The sequence below is a fragment of the Meles meles genome, chromosome 1 (genome assembly GCF_922984935.1).
Source record: "Meles meles chromosome 1, mMelMel3.1 paternal haplotype, whole genome shotgun sequence".
In the NCBI taxonomy this organism is placed as follows: domain Eukaryota; kingdom Metazoa; phylum Chordata; class Mammalia; order Carnivora; family Mustelidae; genus Meles; species Meles meles.
Window position 1 is genome coordinate 39,297,303 of NC_060066.1, and position 27,455 is coordinate 39,324,757.

Consider the following 27,455-nt stretch of genomic DNA (forward strand, 5'->3'; position numbering starts at 1 on the left):
AATAATGGCAAATGCTTTAGTAAATTATGAGACAATGTTTTGTCCTAATTCTCATTAATTCTATAAATGTTTACTGAACACCTACCCCGGGCCTGGCCCTGTTCTAGGGGTAAAGGATAGAGCAAAAAAACAAAACAGACACCGATGCCAGTCCTCATGAGGCTCACATTTGAATGATGGAGGCAGTGGTCAAAAAATAAAGTAAATAAGTAAATCAGATCGTCTTATAGAAGGTGGAGCGTATTCTGGGGAAGAGAAATAGAGCCTGTGGGGAGGTGGGAAGGACAGTGGAAGGTAACAGAAGTGGCCAGGAGAGGCCTCAGGAGAAGGAGGCAGCTGGGTAGAGTCTTGAATGAGAGATGAACCAAGCGGATAACTGAGAGGGAGCAAGCATTGGGGTAAAAGGAACAGCAAGCACGAAGGTCACAAGGTGGGCATCTGCCTGGTGTACTGAAGGACCCACAGGGAAGCCAATGTGGCTGGAGCAGAAATAGGTGGGAGGTGAGGACGAGCGCATCAGGAAGCACTGAGGCCCACAGTGATGACTTTGGTTTTTACTCTGAGTGAGCAGGGAGTCCCTGGACGGTTCTGAACACAGGAAAGGAGAACAGACCACAGACGGCAAGTATGACAGTAGAAAACCAGTTAGAAGGCTACAGTCATCCCAGTGAGGAACAGTGGAGGCTGGAAGTAGGATGGTGTGGGACAGGGGTGGGTGGGGGAGACAGAGGAGCCATGTTCTGGGTCTTCTGGGCTAACCGTATTCCCAAAAAAGATAGGTTGAAGTCCTCATCCTGGAACCTGTGAATGTGATCTTCTTTGGAAATAGGGTCTTTGCTGATACAATGGAGTGGCAATGAGGTCCTATGGGTGGGCCCCAACCCAATATGGATGGTGTCCTTATAGGGAGAGGAGAATGCTACATGAAGACATGGACACACAGGGAGAACACCACGCAAGGATGGCGGCTGGAGTGATGTGGCCACAGGCTGAGGAATGCCAAGGGTCAACAGTCACTGCCAGAACAAAGGAGGATTCCCCCTCCAAGTTCCAGGGGGAGCACGGCCCCGCCAGCCCCTCAGCTTCAGGCTTCTAGCCCAGAACTAGGAGGCAATACCTTTCTGTTGAGTTCAGTCACCCAGTTTGTGGTCTGTTGTGATGGCGGCCCTAGGAAGCCAATACACCAGGTATAAGTTCAGGTGGGGACAGTGGGGGGTCCTGCTGGAATAGAGGTGGGAAGGAGCGAAAGAGAGGGAGGAAGGCTGACTTGGGGGATCTGGCGTGTGGCTGGAGCTGCTGTCATCCAAAGGGGGGAGGTGCAGTGGGTTTTGTGGAAGAAGATCAGGAGTTCCATTTGGGGCACTAGATAGTTATCAATATTCTCATCCTAATACAACTGTAAATAGGAAGACAGATAAAGTTTGGTGAAAGAAGTAGATCTAAAAATGGAATATTTACAGGGATTACAACCAGGGGAAATAGAGCTTCTAGGTATGTCTAAAGCCTGGAAATCAGAAGTAAAAATTCTTGCAGTGTTTAGGTGTAGTTTATGGATGATTTGTTTTTCTTTTTTTCCTTTTTTTTTTTTTTTCTCATTAAACTTTTTGTTTTAATGGGTCTCAAAATTCTGTGACAGATTTTTGGTCAAGTTGTTTCCATTAAAAAGTACTGATTTTAGGGGTGCCTGGGTGGCTCAGTGGGTTAGCCTCTGCCTTCAGCTCAGGTCATGATCCCAGAGTCCAATGTGGGGCTCGATCCCAGGACTGGGATCGAGCCCCACATTGGACTCTCTGCTTAGCGGGGAGCCTGCTTCCTTCTCTCTCTCTGCCTGCCTCTCTGCCTAGTTGTAATCTCTGTCTGTCAAATAAATAAATAAAATCTTTAAAAAAAAGTACTGATTTTAAAAACTAATAACTTAAAACTGCCACACACAAAAAAAACCCAAATGGTCCACAAAACATTCTCCTTTCCTTCTGAAGGTTTTATGATGCATTGTTATCATTAACCAGTCTTTTACTATTAAACTTAAATGGCCAATTGACACAAACAGTTCTGAGACCGTTCTTCCACCACTGATTAAGACTGGGGTGGCAGGTATTGGGGATAATATTCATTTAGTCTTCTGAGCTTTCTGGGCAGACTTGGTGACCTTGCCAGCTCCAGCTGCTTTCTTGTCCACTGCTTTGATGACACCCACAGCAACCGTCTGTCTCATGTCACGAACAGCAAAACGGCCCAGAGGAGGATAGTCAGAGAAGCTCTCAACACACATAGGCTTGCCAGGAACCATATCAACAATGGCAGTGTCACCAGATTTCAAGAACTTGGGACCATCTTCCAGCTTTTTTCCAGAACGACAATCTATCTTCTCCTTCAGCTCAGCAAACTTGCAAGCAATGTGAGCTGTGTGACAATTCAGCACAGGTGCATATCCAGCACTAATTTGGCCTGGATAGTTCAGGATAATCCCGTGAGCTGTGAAGCCAGCTGCTTCCATTGGTGGGTCATTTTTGCTGTCACCAGCCACATTGTCACGACGAACATCTTTGACAGATACGTTCTTGACATTGAAGCCCACACTGTCCCCAGGAAGAGCCTCACTCCAAGCTTCCTGGTGCATTTCAACAGACTTGACTTCAGTGGTAACATTGACTGGAGCAAAGGTGACCACCATGCCAGGCTTAAGAACACCAATCTCCAATCGGCCCACAGGGACAGTACCAATACCACCAATTTTGTAGACGTCCTGGAGAGGCAGATGCAAGGGCTTGTCAGTTGGACGAGGTGGTGGCAGAATGCAATCCAGGGCTTCAAGCAGTGTGGTTCCACTGGCATTCCCATCTTTAGGGGTGACTTTCCATCCCTTGAACCAAGGCATGTTAGCACTTGGCTCCAGCATGTTGTCACCATTCCAACCAGAAACTGGCACAAACGCTACTGTGTTGGGGTTGTAGCCAATTTTCTTAATGTAGGTGCTGACTTCCTTAACGATTTCCTCGTATCACTTCTGGCTGTAGGGTGGCTCAGTGGAATCCATTTTGCTAACACCAACAATTAGTTGTTTTACACCCAGTGTGTAAGCCAGAAGGGCATGCTCATGGGTCTGCCCGTTCTTGGAAATACCTGCTTCAAATTCACCAACACCAGCAGCAATAATCAGGACAGCACAGTCAGCCTGAGATGTGCCTGTAATCATGTTTTTGATAAAGTCTCTGTGTCCTGGAGCATCAATGATGGTCACATAATACTTGCTGGTCTCGAATTTCCACAGGGAGATATCAATGGTGATACCACGTTCACGTTCAGCTTTCGGTTTATCCAAGACCCAGGCATACTTGAAGGAGCCTTTCCCATCTCAGCAGCCTCCTTCTCGAATTTTTCGATAATTCTTTTGTCGATCCCACCACATTTGTAGATCAGATGACCAGTGGTGGTAGACTTGCCCGAATCTACGTGTCCGATGACAATAATGTTGATATGAGTCTTTTCCTTCCCCATTCTGGTTTAGGCTGAGCGTTGGTTTTCACGACACCTGTGTTCTGGCTGCAAACCCGTTGCGAAAAAGCGATTTGTTTTTCCTTTTAAAAATATTTCCTTTGAGGGGTGCCTGGGTGGCTCAGAGGGTTAAGCCTCTCCTTTGGCTCAGGTCATGATCTCAGGGTCTTGGGATCAAGCCCCGCATTGCAGTCTCTGCTCAGCAGGGAGCCTGCTTCCTCCTCTCTCTCTGCCTGCCTCTCTGCCTACTTGTGATTTCTGTCAAATAAATAAATAATCTCTTTAAAAAAAATTAAAATATTTCCTTTGGGGCCTGGGTGGCTCAGCTGGGTAAGCACCTGATTCTTGGTTTGGCTCAGGTTGTTCCCAGGGTCATGAGATCAAGCCCCATGTCCAGCTCTGCATGGTTAAGTTTCTGCTTAAGTTTCTCTCTCTCTCCCCCCCTTGGCCCCTCCCCCTTTTCCAAATAAATAAATAAATAAATAAATAAATAAATTCTAAAAAAGCATTTCCCAAATAGTAAATTTTGGGTTTTTTAGAATGTTGCATTTTGTTTTTTAAAAAAAACTTTTGTAATAAAATTATGTATGTTTAAAAAAAACATTTCCCTCTATAATATTTTGGGATATTCTAGTATCAAAAACTTAGAAATGATAAAAAGGAAATAGGATCCACAATTAATACACGTGTCATTTGAAAACCAAAACCACTCACTGGGAGGATAATGGCATACTTAACATAGCAATCAAAATATGCAAAGGAAAAACCTACAGACTTTTATTTTTATTTATTTATTTTTTTAAAGATTTTATTCATTTATTCGGCAGACAGAGATCACAAGTAGGCAGAGAGGCAGGCAGAGAGAGAGAGGAAGGGAAGCAGGCTCCCTGCTGAGCAGAGACCGCAATGCGGGGCTGGATCCCATGACCCCGGGATCATGACCTGAGTCGAAGGCAGAGGCTTTAACCCACTGAGCCACCCAGGCGCCCCAAATCTATAGACTTTTAAAGGCTGTGTTGTGCTTATCCTTTTACTTCCAGGCTTCGTTAAGTTTCTGTCCAAAGTATCATTTTTGTGACTTCGCCTCCCTAAAGAGTTCTAACAGCACCTAATATTTGAGGGTTTAATACACAAGTCATTGTGGGAACAGTACATTCACATAGTCGCAGGATCTGCGTGTCATGGGACCTAAGCCAGTTGCTGGAGTTGAGTCATACCATAAATAGTGATTTAGCACCAGAGTCTTCTAAAAGCTAATGTCTCATTATTTAAGAACCACTGTAACACTGCGCAAATAGTCGCGGAAACAGAGGACCGTGAGACCAAGCCCTGGCATGGGTCCCAGTCTGCAGGTCACAGGAGTGGGCCATGCTGTGGCCCACACTGACCTGTGTTGGCAGTGGGCACCTCCCACCTCCGACCTCCCCATGCTGGGCCTCATCCGCCTTCTTAAAAATCTCCCAACCACTGACAAGGGCCACCTGCTTGTCAGCTTGACCCACCTCAGGCCACTTTTGAGTGTCCCCACCGAAGAGAAGAGCGGCTCCTCTGACTTCCAGGTTCCAGGACGGTGACAATACCACAATGATGAATGGAACGCTAACTATACCTAAAGTCAGAAACTCAAATTCTCCCCCTCTCTTGAAACTTCCTCTTACATGCCATGAGGTGTAATTTCTGAGCCCAGCCAGCTCTCCCTGAGAGAGACACCGGAGTATGTTGGCCCCTTATTAGAGTGAGGACGGGTTGGAGGTTTTGCTTAGGCCTAAAATCTAGGCCCTATACTCCAAAGTTGCATTTTTCCAGAATGCTCTAGAACATTTAGTGTTGGATCAGGTAGTTAATAGAGTTGTAGAGAAGAAGCTCTTTCAACTGACCTCCACTTACCCAATGCCTGATCAATCAATGCTTTTCATTCCCTCTGAGAATATGGGACCTGATGCCCAGAGCATACAAAATGCTCCAGGCTGTTGGAACACCTGTGCTTCTGAATAGCTGTGGTGGAACACCTGTGCTCCAGAATACCTGTGTACTTTCCCTATTGACTGACTGCATGCTTGTAAAGCTTTGGTTCTCAAACCGTGGTTGTGAACCAGCTGCAAAAATCATCATTTAAGACCATGTCAGTCATGCAAATTCTCAGATCCCACTACAGACTTAGTGAATCAGAAACTGGGTATAGGACCCAAGAATCTGTGTTTTAACAAGACCTCCAGATGATTCTCATGCATGTTAAAATTTGAGAACCTCTGCCAAAGAGTCAAAATTGGTTTTGTTCCCAAACCTATATATGCCATTTATATATGTTATTGTAAATAATTATAAATACTATAAAAAACAATTAAATATAGGCATTAAAACAAATTGAGCTTTTTAAAAAAGCAAAAACTAAATTGAAAGCTTTGGAAAGAACTAATTAAAGCAATTTGCTAACCAAAATTGCGTGGAAGCAGGCATGGATAAAACATGTAAAAGATTGGGAAATTTTCATGAAAATTTACAAGGATTCTGCCCTTAGACTACTTTACAGAAGTCTTCCAATTCTTGCTCCAATTTAAGGAAACCAAAGTTGAAAATCGTGGACAGTACATTATGAACATGATTTATGTAAGAAAAAAATTTTAATCATATATTTTAGAAATGGACTTCAAATTAGTACTTTTTAGAAGTGTAATTAAAGGTATTTTTTATTAAAAGTACATTTATGTGTTTTCAATAAAAACAAAAATGTTAGGATAGGTTTGGATATGTGGTTTTTTATGATTCCACTCTTTGAAAGACACTTTCCATCAATCGGCCAACCACAGGCTCAAGCTCATGGCTTCTCCTGGACTTTGATTCTCCTGCTGGTTTTGGTTTTTGTGTGCTCAGCAATCTGGGGAACTGAAGGGGAGAGGGGAGGTTGGCAAGGCGGGAGTCAAGCAGTCCTAGGCCTCAAGACCCTGGCCTGTAAAACCCCACGGTGTCCAATCCCCGCCTTGGCTTGAGGGCCACTCACTGGCTTGCTGCCAGGCTGCTGGGGACAGCAGAAGAGGCCATTAGGACAACATCAGATGTGGAGGAGCCCACCTCAAGGATGTGAACCTCAAAGCTTTTTAAGACCAAGAGAGTTCCAGTCCATTCAACCCTGACACACTTTGCCACATGCTTTGGGTTCTTGGCCTAACTTCCTTGGTTGCAAAACTGTACTTGTAAAGAGAGAGGCCAAGTTCAGGGGCAGATGTATGGAGGTGCTCCATGTGTATACTCAGAGATGCTCCTTGTTCCAAGTCTTCATCTCCTTCAACAAAATCTTTCTCGGTTGTTTTGCCTGACATATCCATACGCTCTCCTTTATATGCAGAAAGGGTCATTCCCCGATAGTAGGGAATTTGGCTCTCCAGATCACAAAGGGTTAAAATCACAGGGTTAGAAGCAGTCTCCCTATGTTCAGACTCTGCCTAAACTCAGCTGTGTCCAAGGATAAATGGTACTTTGGTGCAAGGTAATGGAGCCCAAGATGGAGGGTCTCCAGTTTACAACCCGGTCACATTCCAAAGATTTCTCAGGAGGCATCAGTCTGCAAGGGGATGGCATCAGTAGAAATAGGATATTTCAAAGAGGAACATTGGGGTTTTAAAGTTTGTTGACGACAGAGTAAGAAAAACCAAATTCATCATTTGGTTGAAATGGTAGACGCATTTGACTTGCTGAGTATATAGGAGATAACCACGTAGAGTCACTGTCCTAAAACATCTCCACTGAGGGCCCAGCCGGGTTTCTATATGCAGGAGTCTGAAACTCGGAGAGTTTCTTATTGATTTTGGAACAATAGGGAAGCATTCTGGGCTGAATGGTCTTCCCCACACTAAAGACAGATGTTTAAGTCCTAAACCCAGTCAGGATATAACTGTAGTTGGAGATAGGACCTTTAAAGAAGTGAATCAATGAGGATGAGGCTATTCGGGTGAACCCTACTCCAGTCTGACTGGGGTCCTTATAAGAAGAGGAGACCTGGACACGCAAAAAGGCACCAGGTAAGTGTGTACCCAGAAGAAAGACCACATCCAGAGGCAGGAAGGGACCGACCTTCTACGAGTCAAGGAGAGAGACCTCAAAAGAAACCAACCGTGGTGACACCTTGACCTTGGAGTCCAGAATGGTGAGAAAATAAAGCTCTAACGTTAAAGCCACTCACTCTGTGGCTTTGTTATGACCCTAGCAAACCAGTATGGGGAGTAATCCAATACTTAACAGCTTGGAATTGGGGGAGGTCACGCATCAAACATGGGCGGTTAGCTGATGGTCTAAAAAGCTGAACTTTCCATATAAAAATGGATCGTCCCATCCCTCTCCCCAACTCAACTACCGATCATCCCCTCCTCAATGAAGGTGACTGGTAGAGCAGAATCCAGGGGGAAAGCTCTGAAGGTAGCAGTAATGTCCCGCTAAAGCCCCATGGCTATGTGCCACCATCGTTCTGAGTACGTGCCTCAATCTGATTCTGTAAATGTAGCATACATCTGACATGCTGTTAAATGCAAGCATTCAAAAGAAGACAAAAGTTCATAAAGGTTATAGAAATTCAGGAGTGCCTGGGTGGCTCAGTCGGTTAAACATCTGACTCCTGGTTTCAGCTCAGATCATGATCTCAGGGTCATGAGATCAATCCCTGCATTGGGCTCATGTCAACACAGAGTCTGCTTAAGATTCTCTCTCTCCCAGAGCACCTGTTTGGCTCGGTGGGTTAAAGCCTCTGCCTTTGGCTCAGGTGATGATCCCAGCGTCCTGGGATCGAGCCCCACATTGGGCTCTCTTCTTAGCAGGAAGCCTGCTTCCTCCTCTCTCTCTCTCTGCCTGCCTCTCTGCTTACCTGTGATCTCTGTTAAATAAATAAAGTCTTAAAAAAAAAGATTCTCTCTCTCTCCCTCTCCCTCCCTCTCTATACACCTCCCCTCCCTCACACTCATTCTCTCTTTCTCTCATTTGCTCTATAAATAAAATATTTAAATAAAGAGGATACAGAAATTCAAATTCAGCTAATGTTTATCAGTTGCCCCTGTATCAAACAATAAAATGACAATAAAATTTTAACAAACGTCTTACATATACCCACTCATTGAACCCTCACAACAATCCTTTGAGGTACAAATTATTGTTATCCTCAATTTACAGATAAAGTCGTTGAAACAGACACAGATTAAGAGACTTATAAAATGTGGTAACAATAATACCTACCCCATAGAGTTGTTGCAACTATACACCAAGTATAGTATAGTAAATTATGACTTTGTGACATTCAATAAATGTGGATTAGGTTTTTATCACCCTGCATCTTTATTCAGATAAAACTGAATTTGGGGGGCGCCTGGGTGGCTCAGTGGGTTAAGCCGCTGCCTTCGGCTCGGGTCATGATCTCAGGGTCCTGGGATCGAGTCCCGCATCGGGCTCTCTGCTCGGCGGAGAGCCTGCTTCCCTTTCTCTCTCTCTGCCTGCCTCTCTTGTGATTTCTCTCTGTCAAATAAATAAAAAAACAAACAAACAAAAAAAAAAAAACTGAATTTGGGGGTTAAGAAATACCTTAATGCCATTCATTTGTTCCACAACCACTTACTGAGCAATTACTATACAATGGGCATTGTGTTAAACCCTGGATGGTCATGACAAGCAAATACTACACATAAGACATCTTAGAAGAAAGGCATAAAGGAGAAGCCAAGCTTTTAGCAGAGATTGCTTCCAGGAAGTGAACCTGAAGAGGAACGGCTTTCAGAGTTTGACTTTATACACATTTATTCTGACAATTTCTTTAGTGTGCAAAAGTTGACTTTGGAATTGGAAAAGGCATCGCGGGAACAAGGCTTTTTAAAATATATGACGGCTTGAGATTGTGATCAATCACTCAGCTTCTGTAGATGTACTGAAACACACAAGTCTACTCTGTGAAAGATGAAAAGGACACTCATTGGCCTCTCCCCAAGGGTTTACAATCTGCTTAGGCAGATAAGATGCAAACTGGACCAAAGTTACCCCCAAAGACAAGACAGTTGGTAAATACCAGAAGAACAAGTACAGCAGAAAAGTGACCCTTAAAGATAGAGATAAATGGTCTTTGAAAAATGCAGCGTTGGGTGGAAATTAACACAGTTTCAGAGGCAGCTGAGGGATTACAAATAGAGGGAACTCAATTAAAGCAAAAGGAGAACCTAGGTTGGGAATCCATCCTCGATCACCTGAATATGGAAATAAATTCAGTACCATCCAGAGTGAAATGAGCAGTTAGGGAAATGGAACTCCAACACTAGAATTTAATGTTCCTTTAACTCAAAAATGGAAATGCTGTCTTTAAAAGTCCTGAGGATGGCTAAGAATTGGATTTTCATGCAGGTCACGGTCATAACTCTGGGATGAGTCAAAGTGCTAGACCCACAGCTTTGAAGGTTGCGTCCTTTCATCTGTAGCTGGACGTAATGAATTTCTACCACACGTTATAAATAAATAATTTAGAGTTGTCGTCCCCGCTGTCCCACCACCTCCCCCTCCCCCTGAAATCGTTCCACCCCTCTTGGTCATTATCAGTGGGCTTCTGGCCATCTTTGTGTCCCTAATGGCCAGCAGAGTGCCTGGCAGAGAGTTTGGAAATATTTGCTGAGATGAATCCATGACTCAACTCAATGGCTTTTTCTCTAAGTTCTGTTCCCTTTGGCCTCACTGGAGCATGACATTGATATTGACCTGGCCTAGAAATTCTCTTTCCCATCATATTCCATGACTTCTGATTCTTTTGCCCACCTCTCCCCTCCCCCACCCCCACCTTAGGCTGTTCCTTCACAGATATTTTTTCTGCCCCACTTGTCCCCCCGGCTCCCTACATGTGGCTCAGGCCAGCAAGGCTCAGGCCTTCACTCTCTCCTCACTCCATACTTCAGGATAGCCAGGAAATGATGATGATGATGATGGTGATGATGATGATATACATTGTAATAATGATAATAATGGTCTTGTGTGTATTAGAAACTTAACTCCCACAACACTCTATGACGTAGATATTATTACTCTACAATATGGATGAGAAAAACGGAGGCTCAGACATGAAATGACCCATGACCAGTGAGCAGCAGAACTGGGATTGAAGCCCAGGTCTTACTGTACTGAAGGTCAAAACAGACACACACACAAATATGCATTTAAAGTGAAAATTAGATGGAAATTAAAATTTAGGAAAGAATGCACTACGTGGCTTCCCAGCTGGCTGTTGGTTCTCACCTCCCCTCATCATGAGGTAATCTTTTCTCCTCCCTCCTGACACGTCCTTGTCAGGGTCCCACCTTAACTTCAGACTCACCTTGTCTAAAACTGCTCATTATCTGTCAGAATCAATGGAGGCTCAAACTCAGGAGCGACTTCTGACTTTTCCTCTGCCCCTTTACTCACAGCGTCTCCTCATGCCTTACTCCCTCCCTCTCCATCTCTTCAGTCGTCCCTCAAACTCTGGCCCTCGTCACCTCTCCTTGAGGACTGCCAGAGTCTCCTGACTGGTCTTTCCATCCCTCACCATCTTCCTTCTGGAATCTGTCCTTCGTTCACCATGAGATTCGGTTTCCTAAAACAAGGCTTTACATTTGTCGCTTCCGATTAGAAACCCTTCAGTGTCTCTCTTGCAGAGATGAGTCCAGACTCTTCACCCTGATTTTCAAAGCCCTGAACGCTCTGCTCGCAGCTGGTATCTTCAGTTCCTCCCTCTACTTCACACCTGCAGGCGCTCTCTGCTTCAACAGAGTGGGTCTCTTCCACTGTTTAAGCCAGGCTGGCCTTAACTGGGGTGACCCTGTAATTTGTCACCCCAGACTAGAACCCCTTCGAAAGCGAAAGGGAGGCTGTTGAGAACTAAGCCAACAGGCATAAGCAGGGATCATGCTGGATTAACTGGGATTCATGGTCCCCATATTCTTAACGTTCCCATCTACACACAGGCCATCCAGACCAGCTGCTGACAGAGAGCTTCCAGAGTCCCCACCAGCCTTTGCTTCTCTTAAATTTCCTGTCTCAATCTGACACCTGGAGTCTCCATCTTTGACAAGCCCCTTCTGACTGCTGTCCTCGAGTAAGACTGCCTGCTTAGCTTTCAGTCTGGCATCCCTGTGACAGTCTCCCCCTCATCTACCCGCTCTCAGGAGCAAGGCCTGCCCCTCCCTACCCAGCCTTCGAGCTTTGAGAGCTCTGCCATGTCCACACCATTACGGCCCTTCATGTCTCCCCTTGCCTTGGACACCTGTCCAATGGCTACCCTTCCTTCCTTTCCTAGATTTTCCCCACCCTGGTCATTAGAATGACCTTCTTCTCTAATCTTCTGTAGTTTCTCTTACTTCCGCCATTGGCTCTGCACTCAGCATAGCTCCACCAAGCAGCACTGGACCCCTAGAGACACCGAGGTTCTCTACCACACAGGAACGATAAGGCAATTATTTGTGGCAATGCTCAGAAAACTGGGTTCCTCACCACCCTCCAGTTTCCCAAAGCCCAGGGCAGGCCTCCTGCCCCAGCCACGGCCCCTACCGCCCCACCCCATCTACTCCTTATTGCCCACACAAGCTCTGGGCTTTCCCTGCTCCTTCCCTCTCATGATTAACCAGACACACTCCTCCTTTTTCCTGAAGCTTATCCACTGGCCTTATTCCCAATGGCCCGATTTCCTTCTGACCCAACAGCACCCAATGTTTCCACCCATTTAACTACCAGTAAGGGAAAAAATATTTTAGACACAGTAAACAGTATGACCTCATTTTGTTCAACATTAACAAAATGTTTTGAATTAGATATTTTTGTAAATTTTTATTTTATTTTTTATTTTTTTAAAAGATTTTATTTATTTATTTGACACAGAGAGAGAGATCACAAGTAGGCAGAGAGGCAGGCAGAGAGAGAGGGAGAAGCAGCCTCCCCACAGAGTAGAGAGCCCGATGCGGGCCTCGATCCCAGGACCCTGAGATCATGACCTGAGCCAAAGGCAGAGGCTTAACCCACTGAGCCACCCAGGTGCCTTTTTGTAAGTTTTTAAAAAGATTTTATTTATTTATTTAGAGCACATGCATGAGTGGGGGGAGGGGCAGAGGGAAAGAGAGAATCTCAAGTAGATTCTGCACCGAGGGGCTCGATCTCACAGCCCTGAGATCGTGACTTGAGCCAAAATCAAGTGTCAGGTGCTGAACCGACTGAGCCACCCAGGTGCTCCTTGAATTAGATATGTGTGTGGGGAGAAGTCTGGCAGAAAATACAACAAACTATTAATAGTGATTTTTCTCATCTGCTTAATCCCTTTTTTTTAATTTAAATTCAATTAGCCAACACACAGTACATCATTAGTTTCAGATGTAGTGTTCAGCAGTTCATCAGCTGCATAAATCACCCAGGGCTCATCTATTTAATCTGTTTATCCTCAATGAAAGTATATTACTTGCATGATAAAAATGAATGAAGCATGTTGACTTCTCTTTTGCCCCCCCCCCCCGCCCCATTAGTGGGTTTGGTAACTTGCTCCCTATCACTGTCACCACCCGCAGATTAAGAAAAAAATAAATAAAACCTCCAAGGCTTAGGAGACCAATTCCATTTGTGGACCTCTGATGAGGGCAGTTTTCATTCCCATCAGTATGTAGTAAAAACAAGCAAACGGGGGCGCCTGGGTGGCTCAGTGGATTAAAGCCTCTGCCTTCAGCTCGGGTCATGATTCCAGGGTCCTGGGATCGAGCCCCGCATCGGGCTCTCTGCTCAGCGGGGAGCCTGCTTCCTCCTCTCTCTCTGCCTGCCTCTCTGCCTAGTTGTGATTTCTCTCTGTCAAATAAATAAAATATTTAAAAAAAAAAACAAAAACAAGCAAACAAACCCACTTGATTCTCACCTGCGAAGAAGATGCCACCAATACTTTTGTGGCTTTTTCCTTCTGCATCCTTAGCTAAGAACCAAAGTGTGATGGAAAATGTAAATTCTATGTGCAATATAATAATCGTTCACTGTCGGAAGCAAGACCTAACAGGACACAACAAAATATCCCCCTGAAAACAATGGGATATGGACAAGAAAATGCAGGATTTAGAGTCAGTAGCTTCCCCCTCTGATGTCGGTTGAGTCCTTTCCCTTCCTTTGACCCCAGATTTTTTGCCTTAGAGGTACTGAGTTCAGTTAATTGAACACCTACTGCTTGCCGGTCACTTTGTTGGAGGAAGGACGAATGAGACTGTGTGAGTTTGACACCCTGGGAGGTGGCATTGGGGACCTGCTGGTGTGCTCTCTAAGTGCTTAGGAGAACCATTATCCTTCACTGAAGAAATCAGATGCCACCCAGCTCTTCTACATCCCACCAGGTCACACAAGGTGGGGTTGCCCAGTGGGAAGTCACTCAACTGATTGCAAGCGGGTGCCTGAAATTCCAAGCACTGCCCTTGCAACTTCTTTTTTTTTTTTTTTTTAAAGATTTTATTTATTTATTTGACAGAGAGAGATCACAAGTAGATAGAGAGGCAGGCAGAGAGAGAGAGAGGGAAGCAGGCTCCCTGCTAAGCAGAGAGCCCGATGCGGGACTCGATCCCAGGATCCCAAGATCATGACCTGAGCCGAAGGCAGCGGCTTAACCCACTGAGCCACCCAGGCTCCCCTGCCCTTGCAACTTCTTCCCAGGCTTGCCTTCGAGGCAACTGTTCCTTTCCTCTGACAATGGTGTCTTCTCACAGACAGCTGGGCTCTCATTCCTGGTGGTCCCTTGGGCCCATCGCTGGCAGATCCATGCTTAGCAGGAAGGCTGCCTGCATCTTTGAGGGGCCACTCAGCAACCTCGCCCACCAGCAAGGGAATCTCATGAACAACACAGGAGGTGTACTGAAGTCAGGCCACCCTAGACAGCCTCCGCATTTGCTGAAAATCCACCTAGTCCTTTTCAAGGGAGGCAGTACATAAAGGGATGCTTATATTTACACAGGTGATCAGAAATCTGCCTCTTGCTGAGGACCTCGAATGAGAACATGCTAGCCTCAGCTATAAAGGAAGTCCTCAGAGTTTAAATTGGGATTAACAACTAGACCAGAGAACGGAGCACTTTGCTGAAATTCAAAGGAGAGCACTTGGATCTATGGGAGGCTCCCCAGCCCCCTCGCTGTGCCCAGCTTGCCCTTCCTCATTAAACAAGGCAGGGGAATACTCACCGACACATCTTTTCCCGTCCTCGGCCAGCGTGAAGCCGCTGTAGCACTGGCAGACGAAGGAGCCCAGAACATTCACACAGAGCTGCTCACAGCCGTGGTCCTCGGCCGCACACAGATCCTGGACTGGGGCAGAGTCCCACCGTTAGAACACAGCTCTGAAGGACATGACCCTCAGTACGCCGCCAGGCAATAAGCACTTGTTAAAATCACTTTTAACATATTAAGTAACTGTAATCCTACCATCCAGAGGCAACCACTGTTAACATTTTGATGCATTTCTATGTATAAATAAAAACAGAGCTTTTGAAGTGGGAATTATTCATCTCTAGGAAACGCATTGAGTAATTTCAAATTAACATCGATTTTGTAATTTCCTCACGTTCGTGAAAGTGCTCTGAACCATTCTGGTGCCTCCTGTTAAGTCATCACAAGCAAGCATTTGCCCTCGTCCACATCAAGTACCATTCCTGTTGTTCGAGAACAAAAATGCTTTGTCATCCCCATCTCACCAGCGTACGTGAGACAGTCTGGTACAGTCTTTGACACTCTGCAGATGGGGAAGCCGAGAGAGCGCACCGTGAAAAGACCAGCTACTCCATCCACCCCGAACATGGCAGGTCCCAATTCTGCATCTGTCCCTTTGGAAAATATTTCCCCTCACTCCATTTGTCTACCCGAACGATCTCGGAAATCCTCCTTAAGCTCTATTTCTTCACGCCACTGACAAAGGAGGAAAATGTGAAGCCAAAGGAGGTTAGATCGAGGTAACAAAGATTATGAGGGAGAAATGGATATCTGGCTCTTAGCGGAACTCTTCAAGTCGCATATTTATTATGCACTGAGCCCTGGCTATCCACGCAAATGCAACGTGAGAAGGCACTGGCAGGAATGCATTTACCGTGAGCGAACTAAAAATATATCAGAGGATGAAAAGGTTAAAAGCATTTTCAATCCATCACTGACTAAGTCTCTCCTTTGCAAGAAACAGGCTGATGTGATGACATTATTTCTCAGCCAGGAGAATGGCCTGGTGTTGTACCTAGTTCTTCCAGTGACTTCACCATTAAAGCTGGAGAAAACGAAAGAGCATTAAAGGGATCCAATATGTTGAAAAGAGTTTTCACTGGTTAAAAGCTATCACTAATGAAAGCTATGATAAAAACTTAATTAACTAGAAAGCTTGGTTGATCCCCGAATCCAATGGTTACGCTTAAATGTAATCTCCTGTGTCATTGAGTTTTATTGTTTATTATGCTTTTAGATAAATATAAAATATTAAATTGATAAAAAGATAAAAGCTGATTTATTCATCACCTCTATTAAATGCACTAAATAATTTTTTAAAATAAAATCTGCCTCATTATATTTAAAAAAGTGTTTATGTCAAAGATTGTACAAATAGGAACTCTGGCTTTTAAGTGCTAAAAGATGTATTTTCATTCCCGAAGCAATGAAGTAGATGAAGAAAATTATCAATGCAAATTCTTCTATCTCTTACCAGTATATTTATATCTTTGATTTCCAATCGGGAACTCCAATTGAGATTTCCAGTGGATTTAGATAGAAGAAAAACACCAATAACCAAAAAACAAAAAAAGAAAACAAAAACCACTTTAGCTCACGTAAAAATCACAGTGAATAGTTAATAATAAAAACCTTCAGTTATAAGCCTAAGCCAGAGATCTAATAAAAATCTGAATCATAGGAGAGTTTTCATTTATTCAATAAATGAAGTACCCTCTTTGTCCCAGGCACTGGGAATACAGGGATGAACCAAAGAGACAAAGGGGTTCCTGCTGTCACCCAGCTTGTATTCTAAGGGTTAGTAATGGGAAGCTCTAGGAAGAGCATTTCTGATTGAAAGAACAGCAAATGCAAAAGTCCCGAGGTAGAAAAAACTAGTCTCATAGCCAAAGGTTGGAAAAGGTTGGCAGGTAAGCGTTAGAGAATGCAGAAGGGACAGGATTCCCGGCTGAGGGAACAGTGTGAGTAAATGTGCAGAAATGAGGAAAACGGGACAGGCCTGGTAGCTGAATTCCATGCTGGGAATTCCAACGGAAGTGGCAGGAGGGAAGATGGGAAGGATAACTGACACAAGATGACAGAGGGCCAGAAGGCAGGCTGAGAAGTCAATTCCATTCAGTAGGCGACCCAGATCAATGTGTGAGTGCTAGAGTGGAGCCCAGAGGCAGGAGCCTCCGAGGCCAGCCAACCCGAAGAGGTCTTCCTGGAAGAGGTGCCATTTGATGGAAGTCATGAGCCATGAGTGGCAGTCACCAGGGAGAGAAGGCTTGGAAGGATAACAGGAACTCAGAATTCAGTGTTTCCCCTATCTCCCATAGTTTTATTACCCCTTAGTGAAATGGATCAAAAGGAGGATCTGGCAGTTTCTTCAGCTCTGGTGAAACTTAGCAGACTTCTAGCTGTTAAATAAATATCACCGCTTTGTTTGGAAACAGTGTAGTTTTTTTTGAATTCCATGCTGAAATAGCTCTGGTCTGCTGGCATAGTGATAGAAAAATTAACCTCCTGATAGGAGGACCTTCGACTGTTCTCCGGAGCCAGAGCTATCCACCTCCCCTATCAGCGGTCACCTCTCCCCTGGGCATGTACCACAATGTCAATTACACAGGCATCCATACGCCATCTATTCACTGTGTCTCCCTTGCTAGTCTCTAAGCTCCCTCATGGGGAGAAGAAAGCACCTGCTTGAAAGCATCGTGGCTGGAAAAGGTCACTCCAGCACACCAGAACAAATTATACCCCCAAATCCCAAGGCCATCTCTGAAGATGGGGGGCCGAGCTCCTCCACCTGGGTCTCCCTTCTCTGCTGCTCTCCCTTCTTTGGTGTCCAGTGGGAACCCTGCCTAATGGCGGTTACAGAGGAGTGGTGGGAGCATAGGTGCTTTTTATTCTTACTTATAACTTATAATGATCTTCTTTCAAATTTTCTAACACGGGTTCATAATGAGAGCTTTTATAATAATGAAAAAAAAACCAACATGTTACAAAAGAACCCCTTAGAAAGCAGCATTTTGAAAGCAATGAACCAAGACCTTGAAGCAATTCTCTTTTTTTTTTTACTCCCACAAGACTTCTCCCCACAGGGTAGGTAAGAGAAGCAATGCTCATTCCTTTCAGGATGGGGCTGGGACCCCCACGGAACAGTCTGTAAGTAACCACAAGGTCTGGTTGACAGAAGCAGCAGTGCCCAACCTTAGCTACCCATTAGAACCATCTGCGGACTTTTTGAAAATTGTGATGCCCAGGGCGCCCCCCTCCTTACCTCAAACGGGCTTGGCCAGGGAGTCGGGGGAGGGGGTAATGCAAGCAGTGGTGTTTGTTTAAAAGCTCCCCAGAGAACTCCAGCACCAGGATGAGAGACGTCGAACTGGATAAAAGTCCTTGTAATCATCCGAGGGGAAAGTGCCAGACCCAGGAGGCTGTCTCCCCCTTTATTAACTGAGACTGCCAGGCTCAGTTTCCTCTTTTAAATAAACCTCAGAATCACTGCTTTCCTCATTTCCATTCCCTCTCCAAGTGGGTGAGAGGACTGCAGACACTACGTGAGGGCGCAGAGCGTGATAGAACCAGGAGGCTTATCGCTCGCATTCCAGAAGCCTGGCCCCACAAACAGTGCGCGTGCCAGCTGGCTTCCTGTGTGTTGTACTTTCAGACTGTTTTTATAACGTGGGGGATTTATGGCCCGTAGGATCTGCACTGTCCCAAGGGAAACCATTGAGGGATTAACTTAATTAAACAAAGACTAAGGAAAAAATACAGACTAGGTTCTGACAAAACAATGTTGTTTTTCTGGCAGTGCTCACTTCTATTTGAAACAAACACAGATATTTTTTGAGGATTCCTTATGCTTTTGATAAACAGTGCTTCTTTTTCTCACGGCCCAGGAGGGTTTCCACCGAAGGGTAATAAAACGATGGGGGATGGGAGATGCACCGAATTCTGAGTTCTCGTTATCCTTCCAAGCCTCCTCTACCTGGTGACCCCCACTCATGGCACATGACTTCTGTCAAATGGCACTTCTTCCAGGAAGACCTCTCCTGGGTGGCTGGGCTTAAAGTCTACTTCCTCTGGACTCCACTCCAGCACTCACACATTTATCCAGTGGTACTGGAAAGACCTGATCATGTCTGTCTGCCTCACTGGAACATGAGCTGATCTTACTGATTTGCCAGAGCCCGAAACAATGTTCTCACGCATGTCATTGGTGTTCCATTTAGTGTTCATCTGCTGAAAGTACAGTGACAAAGGCCCATACTCCCTGGCTCCCAATAAGGATGTTCCTAGAGTCCTAAAAATCCTCTCCTCCATCAGAAATGGGATCCTGGTTGGGGCGCCTGGGTGGCTCAGTGGGTTGAAGTCTCTGCCTTCAACTCAGATCATGATCCCAGGGTCCTGAGATCTAGCCCCATATTGGACTCTCTGCTCAGTGGGGAGCCTGCTTCCCGCCTCTCTCTGCCTGCCTCTCTGCCTACTTGTGATCTCTCTCTCTGTGTCAAATAAATAAATAAAATCTTAAAAAAAAAAAAAGAAGTGCTCGCTTCGGCAGCACATATACTAAAAAAAAAAAAAGAAAAGAAAAGAAAGAAAGAAAAGAAATGGGATCCTGGCAGGATGAGGGTGATGGGAACAAAATTCTTCCAGAGTCTCCTGTACCTCTCCTTGTCCCCAGCCAGAAGTGTTCCCATACCAGAAGAGGGCTCAGAGAGTATGGTGACCTCTGGGAGCCAACCCCCAGCTGCAGACGCCAGTACTGTCATGAGAGCTAACAGACTGGCCGTCTTGCTGTTTCTGCTACGTCCCTGGTACCTAACACTGTGCCTGGCATGTTGTCGGTGCTCAGTAAGGACGTAGCTATGACAGAATGAACCCATGTCCATGCTACACAGGGTTGTCGGGTATGTGTCCCTCATCAGTCTTATCTAGGCTGGAAACTTGGAGAGGGACAGTCTTGGATCAGTCCTGGTGTCCCTCAGGATGCCTGGACGATACGATGCATCTCACACAGCAGGTGTGCAGTGGACCTCTGCTGATTGGACTTGACTGCTCCCCTAGCCCAGAGTTCTCAGACGGCTCTTACCTGACTGCTCCCCATTAGAGATCAAGTTCCCCCTCACCATCTGCCTTACCACAACCATAATGGAACCCTTCATTTACAACGATTATTGAATGTCTATTTTCCCTCCCGTAGAAGGCCAGGTTTGATTTGCTCAGTACTCCAGCTCAAATATCCAGCACTACGTGAGGCATCTTTTAATTTCTTAATTTTTAATTAAAAAATATATGTTTTAAAAATATATTTGAATGACCAAATTCGTTCATTTATCCATTTGTCAAACAAAGTAATGGGAAAACAACAGTGAATAAAATAGATTTTTAAAATATATATCTATCAGGGAGAAGATATTTGCAAATGACATATCAGATAAAGGGCTAGTGTCCAAAATCTATAAAGAACTTATCAAACTCAACACCCAAAGAACAAACAATCCAATCAAGAAATGGGCAGAGGACATGAACAGACATTTCTGCAAAGAAGACATCCAGATGGCCAACAGACACATGAAAAAGTGCTCCACATCACTCGGCATCAGGGAAATACAAATCAAAACCACAATGAGATATCACCTCACACCAGTCAGAACGGCTAAAATTAACAAGTCAGGGAATGACAGATGCTGGCGAGGATACAGAGAAAGGGGAACCCTCCTACACTATTGGTGGGAATGCAAGCTGGTGCAACCTCTCTGGAAAACAGCATAGAGGTTCCTCAGAAAGTTGAAAATAGAGCTACCCTATGACCCAGCAATTGCACTACTGGGTGTTTACCTTAAAGATACAAACGTAGTGATCCGAAGGGGCACGTGCACCCAAATGTTTACAGCAGCAAAGTCCACAACAGCCAAACTATGGAAAGAACCTAGATGTCCATCAACAGATGAATGGATAAAGAAGATGTGGTATATATACAATGGAATACTATGCACCCATCAAAAGAAATGAAATCTTGCCATTTGCAATGACATGGATGAACTGGAGGTATTATGCTTAGCAAAATGAATCAATAAGAGAAAGACAATTATCATATGATCTCCCTGATATGAGGACGTTGAGCGGCAACGTCGAGGGGTTAGGGGGTAGGAAAAGAATAAATGAAACAAGATGGGATTGGGAGGGAGACAAACCATGAGAGACTCTTTTTTTTTTTTTTTTTTTTTTTTTAAAGATTTTATTTATTTATTTGACAGAGCGAGATCACAAATAGAGAGGCAGGCAGAGAGAGAGAGAGAAGGAAGCAGGCTCCCGCTGAGCAAAGAGCCCGACGTGGGACTCGATCTCAGGACCCTGAGATCATGACCTGAGCCGAAGGCAGTGGCTTAACCCACTGAGCCACCCAGGCGCCCGCATGAGAGACTCTTAATCTCACAAAACAAACTGAGGGTTGCCAGGGGAGGGAGTTAGGGGGAGGGTGGTGGGGCTATGGACATTGGGGAGGGTATGTGCTGTGGTGAGTGCTGTGAAGTGTGTAAACCTGACAATTCACAGACCTGTACCCCTGGGTCTAATAATACATCATATGTTCAATAAATAAATAAATAAAATTTAAATATATATATCAATTAATGTCTGTCCCATGAAGATTATACTCAAATGGGGGCTGGCTCCTCCCGACCTACATGACAGACTGTGCACCTACATCTCTGCCCTACCTTACATTCAGCAAGGACAGGCAGGTGCATGAAATCACCAGCACTGGCTGTACTTACCCCACAGGAATCTGAGAACCTTCCCACTCAGGGCATCTCCCCCTGGAGATCTGATTCTTAAACATTTACCAGCACACCACTGACAAAGGCCAGACATAAAATAAACAGGTAAACCATGTTAGATCTCTCTCTCTTTTTAAGATTTAATTAATTAATTTATTTGACACAGAGAGAGAGGGAACAAACAGCATGGGAGCAGCAGGCAGAGGGAGAGGGAGAAGCAGGCTCCCCACTGAACAGGGAGCCCAACAACCTCGGTCCCAGGATCCCAGGATCATGACCTGAGCTGAAGGCAGATGCTTAATCTACTGAGTCACCCAGGCGCCCCATGTTAGATCTTACAAGTGCTTCAGAAAATTATTAGCTGGAAAAGGCAGTTGGGAATGTGGAAGGAAGGGAACTCGTGTTTTATATGCTGTGGTCAGAAGGTGGTCTCACTCAAAAGATTCTTTTATACAAAGACTTGAGGGAGGTAATATGGAAAAGGAAGGAGCCAGGGAACTGAACCTTGGAGAAAGGAGATAAAGAGCAGTTATGTGTCTCGGGGGAAGGGGGTGTAAGACAGAGTGAAAAGAAGATCGTCTTCAGAGCCAGACCTGCCTCCGGCTAGCTGACCTGTGTGACCTCACATGAGTGATTTCTAGAAGACCTGATTTTCCTAGAAGTTAAATAATTAAGTGGAGAAAACATTGCAGGGCTGAGATAATGAGATGAGTAAAGCCCCTGGCAGACATATAGATACTTAGCAAATGCTAGCCTCCTTCTTCCTTAGACTGGGGTATAGAAAGGTCTTGGAGGCACAGGCCCAGATCAGCATGCAGGAAAGGTGGGCCCCAGCCAAGTTTCGCCCACATCACCATTACAATATAGTGTCAATTTACGGGACGCTTGTGAGAACGCCACGCGTGGATGTAGCTTCAGATTTCTTTAAATAACGTCGACATATCCTTGACTAAGTTTTGCTTTGTGAACTCTCTGCTGAATTGATCTGATACAGCAAAGCAGGCAATTTTGAATTTTATAACAAAAGATCTCACCACATGCAAGCAATGTCTTGCCAGAAGGCAATCATTAGCACAGAGCTGACAGTCAGCAGAATTTACTTGCTTTTAGTTCCTTGTAAATTGCAGGGAGGAATATTAACTGCAGCTGCTTAGTCTTCCCAGGTGAAATAAATCAGTGAGGATTTGATAACTCAGAGCCCCAGAGCTGTGCTCAAATCCATCCCTAGTGTTTGCCCCCGGGGCTCGCAGGCATCCTAGATTTAAGTGTCTGCTTTCATTTATGATCTCGAAACCCTGGCACCGCGCCTCAGCCAGATAACTTGGAAAACCTCCATCTGGTTCCGCCGGACGAAGAGCACGGGACAACGGCTGGGGGCTGCCGTGGCTGACATCATGCCAGGCGAAATCAAAAGGGTTTTTACTGGCTTTCAGAGCTTTTGACAAGCCACACTGCGTGCTGTTCCCACCAACAACAGTTTAATCTGTCCTTCGGAGTTAAAGCAAAATGAGCACCTTTAAAGACACACTCCACTTTTTTAAACGGCTCCTGCTGTTACTTGGCCCGAGATATAGAAACCACAAGTTATCCATCCCAGCAAGAGCGAAGAGAAATGTATTATTAGGGCTGTTACTTCACTCAAGTGGGAGACAATGCGGTTTCCGCCCGCAACGGTGTAAAAGCCCTCCCAGAATCAGGACTCCACAAACCCGAGCCTGGGTTTTGGGGACCATCCCCCTTCTTTCATGGTGCCTGAAAGCACTAATCTTATTTTGACAGCTGCAGTTTGGACTTAAAGACTCTCGACAGTAAATGTGAGTCATCGGCCTTGTGCTTCGAACGCTGGAAGAAACAAAACCCAATGTCACTGAGAAAAACAAACCTGTCCTTTGGGCAAACCCCAGTTGTGCCTCTCTCCAACTGTGGATTTCTTTGCCAGTCAGTTCTCCTAGTCACTCACAAGATTTTCGTTCTGAGAAAAGGGGAAAGAATTCCCCCCTCCCACCTCCCTGTAAAGCCTTAAAACATAAGTGAATCTGACCCAGTGAGGTGCATGGAAATAAACATGCATGCACGAGTAACACCCTAGTCTTGTAGAGCGCTTTGCAATTTCCAAATGCGGGCCTTCATCTCGTTTTTATTTTTTTATTTTATTTTTTAAGATTTTATTTAGTTGACCGATCACAAGTAGGCAGAGAGGCAGGCAGAGAGAGAGGAGGAAGCAGGCTCCCTGCTGAGCAGAGAGCCAGATGTGGGCTTAATCCCAGGACCCTGGGATCATGACCTGAGCTGAAGGCAGAGGCTTAACCTGCTGAGCCACCCAGGGGCCCCCTTCATCTCATTTTTAATATAAACTCCCTAATGAGTGGAATCTTTAAGATCTGGTTTAAAAGGCCCCGGGGTGGTTTCCAGACACTATCTCCCCCCCCCCCCAGGTCCCACCACAGAGTCCCCGATTAGGGAACTCTAGGGTCCTGCGGGGGGGCGGGGGTGCAGGTTGCCTTTGCAGCCAGTTCCCCTGCTCAGCTGAGGCTGCTTGTCTGGGGGGCCACTTTGAGAACCACTTATCTGGGCGCTTGTGAAACCAGGAACGCAGAGAAGCTGCAGGAGCCTCACACTCACTTTCCCCGGACCCATGCTGATTCTTTTACAGGGCTCGTCTCCACTCGCACGTGGGCAGGACTGCTCTCCCATGAGAACACCACCCAGCTTGGATTCCTTTCTTTTCTTTTCTTCTTTAAAAAAAAGGGGGGGGCACCTGGATGGCTCAGGTCATGGTCCTGGGATCGAGCCCCGCATCGGGCTCTCTGCTCGGCAGGGAGCCTGCTTCCTCCTCTCTCTGCCTGCCTCTCTGCTACTTGTGATCTCTGTCTCTCAAATAAATAAAATCTTAAAAAAAAAAAAGAAAAGAAAAGAAAAAAATCCTGCAGCCTGGCCCAACCAGAGGGCGAGCAGGCTGCACGTTACCATCTCCAGGTCCCTGCACCTGGACCCCCGGGGTGGAGAGGGGTGGAGAGGAGGCCCCGTGACCACTTTCACCCAGCAGCCTGTGCTTCCGCTCAGGGCTGTCCTGGCAGCACCTGGGGCCATGCGGTTCCTCGACAAGCGGCAGGCTGGCAGGCTGTGGGGACAGCCTGCTCGCCCTTCCACCCTCTCCTTGCTCTCATCGTGGGCAGCCCCGAAGCCCTGACCTTGACCTTCTCTTTCCACGCTTCCTCTCCCCCTCCAAGATTTGATCCGTTTTCAGGGTCAATTACTACCACCAGGCATATCCAGCCTGGGAGTATCCTTGAACTCTAATGCCTCCTCTCCAGCTGCATCCAACCACTTGGGTGGGCTGCTTCTCAGACTCGCTAGTTTTGCCTCAAAACCAGGTTTCCTCTCTGAAGCTAGCTGTCATTCTAAATTCTGCTACCATCCCCTGACCCCCATCCCCCAGCTTATGTCATAAGCTCCTCCCTGGAGTGGGGCTTATTGAGGTGGTCTCCTAATAGATTCTGTCACTGAGTGGACTGAGCTGATGGGAATAGTAAACTGATTGCCTCTTTCATCTTCCGCTCCATAGGTGCGGAGCATAAAGGAAACAAAGATCTGAGTGTTTCTTGGGTCGCCAACATAAAAGAGAAACACTATTTTCCTCCTACTGCTCAGGAAGAGTGCCTGGAGGGAACCAGTAAGTATTGGATGAATGAGTGAATGTGTAGATGGCAGTTCTCCACCCACTTTCTACCAGTTTAAATCCCATGTATACATTACTGCTAAAATCAATCTACTAAAAGGTGGTTTTACCATTGACACCCATGACCAGCCCCTCTACCCATCAAAGACCGCTGTTGGGACCCAGCTTGAGAAACCAATTGCTCCAATAATTTGTTCCAGCTTACATTCCTTCCCTCAGCCCCCGCTAATGTCCCAAACAAACTGTTCCAGACAGGCAGGCTGGTCTAGTTAGCACCCTCAAAGACAGCAAGCCCTGCCTTTCTCTTAGACTTGTTGGAAAAAACCCTCCTCCACAACTCCTTCCCTCATTGTTCCACGATCTTTCTCCAATCTCTTGTCTTGCAGCCTCTGTCTCAGCATCACTTACCTTCCAAAACCACCTTATTCTGATTTTCTTTCTCTATATTAGCCTTATAGAGTTGTAAATGGCATACGATAAACTGCACATGTTCAAAGTATGCGCTTTGATAAATTTGTCATGTCAACATGATCAGCACAATCAAGATAATGAACATATCCATCACCCCCAAGCTCTCAAAATTTCCTCATACCCCTTGGTAATCCCTCTGCCTGCTTCCCCGCCACTGCCCCCCTCATCCTCAGGCAACCACGAATCTGCTGTCACATAGATAACTTGTCATTTTCTAACATTTCCTATAAATGGAATCATACACTATGTACACTGTTTTGTTTGTCTTATTTCATCCAACATGGTTATTTTGAAATTCATCTCGCTTGCTACTTGTGTCAATAGTTCATTCTCAAAAAAAAGTTTATTCTCTTCATTGCCTTGTAGTATTACATTGCATGCAAATATCACAATTTGTTATCCATTTACCTATTGATGGACATTTGGGTTGTTTCCAGTTTGGGACTCTTACAAGTAAAGCTGCTGTGAACATTCATGTTCAAATCTTTGTTTGGACATAGGGACACATGGGCGACTCAGGGCTCAGTCGGTGAACCATCAGACTCTTAGATTAGGCTCAGGTCATGATCCCAGGGCTGTAAGATCAAGCCCCACCTCGGCTCCATGCTCAGCATGGACTCTGCCTGAGAGTCTCTCTCCCTCTCTCTCTCTCCCTCCTCTTCCTACTCAAACACTCTCTCTCTCTCTCAAGTAAATAAAATCTTTTAAAAAACAATCTTTGGACATAAACTTTACTTTCTTTGGGGGTAAATACCTAAAACTTGAATCGCTAGGTCATACGGTAGGTCTATATTTAACTTTGTAGAAAACTGCTAATCTGCTTTCCAAAGGGGGTGAACAATTTTTTACATTCCTGCGAGGAACAATGATAGTTCCTGTTGCCAACTTTGCCACCTTTTATTATGGTCAATATTTTAAATTTTATCCAATCCAGTAGAGGTGTGGTAGAATCTCACTGTGGTTTTAATTTGTATCTCTCTAGTAATTAATAAATGAACATTTCTTCACAGGCTTCTGTGCCATCCATGTGTCTTCTCTGGTTTAATATCTGTTCAGATCTTTGGCCCATTTTCACTGGGTTGTTTATTTTCCTATTATTGAGTTCTAAGAATTCTTTATATATTCTAAGGTCCTTTGCTGGATGTGTGTTTTGCAAATATTTTATCCCAGTCTATGGCTCACCTTTTCATTTTGGTAGTAGTGTATTTTGAAGTGAAGATGTTTTGATTTTTTTAAAGATTTTATTTATTTCATTTAGAGAGAGAGAGAGAACATGAGCAGAGGGAGAGTCAAAAGGGGAGAGAGAGGGACAAGCAGACTCCACACTAAGCATGCAGCCCATGTGGGGGAATCGATCCCCCGACCCCCAAGATCCGGACTGGAGCAGAAATCAAGATTCAGACACTCAACAACTGAGCCACCCAGGTGCCCCCAAATGTTTTAATTTTGATAAAGTTCAATTTATTGAGTTTTTTCTTTGGTGTTCTCTATCCTATTTTTAAAAATCCTTGCCGGGTGCCTGGGTGGCTCAGTGGGTTAGGCCACTGCCTTCGGCTCAGGTCATGATCTCAGGGTCCTGGGATCGAGTCCCGCATCGGGCTCTCTGCTCAGCAGTGAGCCTGCTTCCCTCTCTCTCTGCCTGCCTCTCTGCCTACTTGTGATCGCTCTCTGTCAAATAAATAAATAAAATTAAAAAAAAAAATCCTTGCCAAATCCAGGGTCATCAAAAAATTTTTCCTACATTTTTGCATAGATATTTGTTTCCACTCTTACGTTTAGATTTAAAATTAGCTTTGAATTCATTTTTGTATATGGTGTGAAGTGAGGGTCAAGATCCATTTTGTG

General features: G+C 45.2%; 1 protein-coding gene and 1 pseudogene across 3 annotated transcripts in view; both read right to left on the reverse strand.

Moving 5' to 3' along the window:
• MATN2 (matrilin 2) overlaps positions 1–27,455 on the reverse strand; it is a 139,153-nt gene that overhangs the window by 52,263 nt on the left and 59,435 nt on the right. For all 3 annotated transcript variants that reach the window (XM_046010092.1, XM_046010098.1, XM_046010085.1), the window contains one exon: positions 14,670–14,792. In XM_046010092.1, the coding sequence (XP_045866048.1) occupies positions 14,670–14,792 (123 nt within the window). The remainder of the gene's footprint in view (positions 1–14,669; positions 14,793–27,455) is intronic.
• Positions 2,003–3,513, reverse strand: LOC123944760 (annotated as a pseudogene).